This window comes from Fringilla coelebs, assembly GCF_963513975.1.
Source record: "Fringilla coelebs genome assembly, chromosome: 7".
Lineage (NCBI taxonomy): Eukaryota > Metazoa > Chordata > Aves > Passeriformes > Fringillidae > Fringilla > Fringilla coelebs.
In genome coordinates, this window is record NC_140035.1 from 37,514,850 (window position 1) to 37,518,910 (window position 4,061).

At 63.2% G+C, this 4,061-nt stretch overlaps 1 protein-coding gene across 1 annotated transcript; it reads left to right on the forward strand.

The window, feature by feature from the left end:
- Positions 1 to 259: 259 nt before the first annotated feature.
- LOC311155707 (uncharacterized protein) lies at positions 260 to 3,718 on the forward strand (the record flags this gene model as incomplete). The annotated part of the gene is made up of 7 exons (XM_084209075.1): positions 260 to 353; positions 740 to 750; positions 801 to 896; positions 2,207 to 2,308; positions 2,674 to 2,776; positions 3,032 to 3,088; positions 3,362 to 3,718. 7 exons carry the CDS (start codon positions 260 to 262, stop codon positions 3,559 to 3,561), a joined length of 663 nt encoding a protein of 220 aa, XP_084065201.1. The 3' UTR covers positions 3,562 to 3,718.
- Positions 3,719 to 4,061: the final 343 nt, after the last annotated feature.

Consider the following 4,061-nt stretch of genomic DNA (forward strand, 5'->3'; position numbering starts at 1 on the left):
CGAGGCATCTCGCATACATGCCGCTGGTGCCCTCGAGGCCACAATCCTTCACAGGAGTCTCCTGTCCCTGTAGCAGGAGCCCTTGGGACCAAGTGCGGGACTTGCTGTCCTGTAGCACTCCGGAGGCTTCTTTCTTGAAGGTGCATTCCAGGCACAACTGCAGGACTTGGTGACTTGGAGCTTTTCCAAGGCATCTCTCCTGCAAATAGCCACAAATCCAGTGGGAGACATGGAGCAGCCACCCTCGAGAGTGCCCAAGATGGACTTTGTGGAGGAGGAGGAGGAAGAGCGCCCTGGAGCTTCCCCGGCACAGGAGATTGAAGAGGTGGTGAGGTTCCAGCCACCACAGGAGGGTGAGTGGCAGAGCTCGGCCGCAGGACTGGGGCCTGCTGCCGGCATGACCCCATGCCATGCCATGCCATGCCATGCCATGCCATGCCATGCCATCCCCTGGGGACATGCCCACTGACAGGACAGAAGAGGGGCCGGGCAGACACCCCGCAGTGGCCCTGCTCCATCCCCTGGGGCATCCCGGGGCTCTCCCTGCCTGGGGAGCGCATGGCTGGGCTGTGTTCTCCGGCCTCTCCCACAGCCCCTCAGCTCTGGCTGCGCTCTCTCTTTGCCAGATGCAGCCCTGGACAAGACACAAGAGCAACAATCCAGCCGTGGCCGCTTCCACAGCACAGTGCAGGTACCTGCAGCCACCCCCAGCTGGGCTGGGCCTGCTGTCCCTGCTCAGCTGAGCACTGTGTACGCAGCACTCCATGCAACATTCCCGGCTTCCTGCCCTTCTCCTAAAGTTTGCTTACAAATTTCCCAAGAGAATTCAGGAGGAAGAGACCAGTGCCGCCCTGCAGGATTTGCTCCTGGTGAAGCATGTTTCCAGGCCAGAGCAGGTAAGCAGCCTGAGGCCGGGCTTCAATTCCCCCATGAGTCGTGTGGTTTCCATAGCCGTGCCTGCTGGACCCTGTGAGCCTTTGAGGCCACATCAGAGTGTCGTGGGAAGGGAAGCATTTCTCTGGGGAAGCTGGGAACATTGCTCTCTCTGGCAGCTTTCCATGTCTCCCTGTGACTTCTCCAGGTGCACTACCTGGCTGAGCTGCCTCCCAGCTCTCTGCCCTCTCGTAGCCGCAGCTGCCAGGACGGTGCCCACGCCCTGTGCTGCTGCCTGGGCCCAGCCCTGTGCGGTTCCGGGCTCCTGCCGGCCGGTTCCCCTGTCACTGCCCTGTGCCTTTCAGGTCCTCGAGTGCCTGGACTTGAGGGAATGCAGTGACAGTGTTCTAGAGATCATGTCACAGAACCTGCAGAGCAAGCACAGGGAGAGGCGTTTCACAGCACTCAGAGGCTACGTAGTGCTGGGCAAGAATCCCTTGATGGTGAGAAGGGGGCAGCGGCTGAAGGCGTGCAGGCAGTGTGGGGCCAGGCAGCACAGTCACTGGGCCTTGCCTGGGCTTTGGGCGCTGGGGCAGCTGCTCCCAGCTCTCCTGCCTCCCGCTTCAGCTGCCCGAGTGCTCCAGGACAGGCCTCTGGCCTCTGGGCCCTGGGGCAACAGGGTGGTTTTTCACAAACTTGTGTTCCACACAGGCCGAAAAAATGTGGAGCCTGACTGAAAGTCTTGTGCAGCTCCTGGAGGAACACGATAGCAACGTGGTCAGGATGACCATTCTGCTACTCAGATATATTGTTCTGGATATTGGTGCCCCAATACCCACCCCCATCGCCCTGCAGCTGGCTGAGGCGCTCCTTCCACTCTTTGACTGTGTAAGGCTCTGTGCCCACAGCCACGGCCACTGGGTGCTGCCCAGACACTCGGTGCTCTGTGGAGATGCCGGCCTGTGCCCTGGGGGGCCTGAAGCAGCTGATGCTGAGGTGTTTTGCCCTTCCTTTCATACAGGATGATATCCAGGTGCAGCTGAGCTCCATGTGTTTCTTTCAAGAGATGCTGGAGTTATTAACAGGAGATGGAAGAAAGGCCCTGAAGTCCCATGTGCACCAGAGCCTGCTCCCACTCTCCTTCCACTGCCATGATGAGAATCAGATTGTTGCTGAGGTGAGGGCTTGTGGCCGGCTGCTTTCCCCCTGGGAGAGGGCTGGGCTGCCTCCTGCCCTGGTCACCTCCCAGGCTTCAGGCTCCTCCAGGCTGTGGCCCTGGGATGCTCCTGTGCCCCGGCTGTGGGTCCATCTGTGAGCGTCTACTGCTCTGCAGGCCTCTCGGGAAACGCTGCATTCTTCAGCCAGATTCCTAAAGAGGAGGGATATAGAACAAATGCTACAGGTGGATCAGACATGGAGGTTCGGCGAGGGCCTGGTAAGAGCAGCCCAGAACCCCCAGTTTCAGCCTGGAGATTCCCCTGAGCGCGATGCTCAGTGTGCAGGGCTGGCAGCTGTGCCCCTGCCCGCTGCTGCACCCAGAGGCCGTGCGGGCTCTTCCACAGGCTCCCGTGGGCCCGAGCCAGGTGCCCACGGAGCCCCGGCCCGGCGGGGCTGCGGGCCGGCACCGCGGCTCCCCGGGCAGCAGCCGGCCCTCTGCGCCCTCCCCTCGGGAGCCCGGCGCCAGCGGCTGCTGGCCGCGCCTCAGGGCTGCGCGGGCAGGGGAGGCCGGGGCTGGGCGCAGGCAGCGCCCGCCGAGGGGCTGAGCCCGCGCCAACCCTTCCCTCCTGCCGCTCTCTCCAGCTGGCAGAGGACAGGAGCAGAGCGGCCGAGCACCTGCTCCGGGCCCTGCACTACCTGGAGAGCCCACAGGAGTCCCTGCGAGAGGCGGCCATCAGGTTCATGGGTGAGCCACGAGCCCGGGCTCCCTCCCCGGCCCGCCGCAGCTCGGCCCCAGCCCCGCCTGCTGGCCCGGCGGCGCCAGCCGGGCCCGGCGCCGTGGAGCCCCGCCTGGGCCGGGCAGCCGTGCCCTGGGGCGGCAGCGTGCGGCAAGGGCCCGGGCTGAGCCCTGCCGGGCCAGCGGGCCGTGTGGCCACAGCGCCGGCAGTGCCGCTGGCAGGGAGCTGTGCCGCTGGGGCCGTGACAGGCTCTGTGTTCACAGGGATGGCCGGGCGGCACCTGAGGGGGCAGCAGCAAGAGCTCCAGCTGATCTGTGAGGGTGAGTGAGGGCAGCGGGCTGACAGCGAGGGCTGGCAGCGGAGGCAGTTGCAAGCTCTGCCCCGGCTGCAAATGGCTCTGCTCCCATGGGCAGCGCACACTGAGATTTCAATGCCACGTGTGCCATTCGTGCCCAGCAGCTTCGGCCTGATCCCCCTGGCCCTGCCCCTTCCCGGTCATGGCGAGAGCCGGCTGGGCTGGCCCTTGCAAGGGCCTCTCCTCGGCTCCCCACTGATCCAGGATCTGACCTTGGCTCTGTTCATGTCTCTTGCAGCCCTTGAAGAAATGGCATATGACAGCAGTCCTGCCATCAGAAATCTTGCTATTGAAACTGGTTTCGTTCTCCATACCGTACAGAGAGCACCCTACTCCACATGGTGTAAGGTGCGCGATCAGCTGCGCAGTGCTTGGAAGAAACGGCCTCGTCCACATCGCACTGCCTTTCTGTGCTGCTGGGCCTCTGTGGAGAGTTGATCTGGAAGGCTCTGTCTCCTGGGACCACGTGAGCCAGCAGGGATTTTCTTTGTCATCAAGATTTTTGCTTTCGTATTTTTGTTTTTCTTTTGTTTGTAAATAAAAAATATTATATAGTAGACATAGTCCCAGGATCTTACTTTTCCTTCCCAGGATGGGCAGGGCTAAGGAGAGGAAGGGGAAAAAGGGTGGTTGTGCTCAGCCAGCTGCCCGGGTGTGCAGGGAAAACGGCCAGAAGCCCCGTTGGCCTTTGGTGCTTCTGCTGAAGCCTTTGTGCTGCCGACAGAGCGGCCGGGCAGGGGCCGGAGCTGTGGGGATCCCTGCCAGAGCGGTGCCACAAGCCCCGTGCCAGGCAGGAAGCGCCAGCCGTGTCCTCCTGCCCCTGTGCTGCTGGCTGCCTTGCTGAGGGCTCCCAGGGGCCTCTGGATGGGGCTCCTCCGCAGCTGCTGTGGGGCTGCGGCGCTGCTGCCGGGCAGCTGGGCCGGCCTGGGGGCCACCCC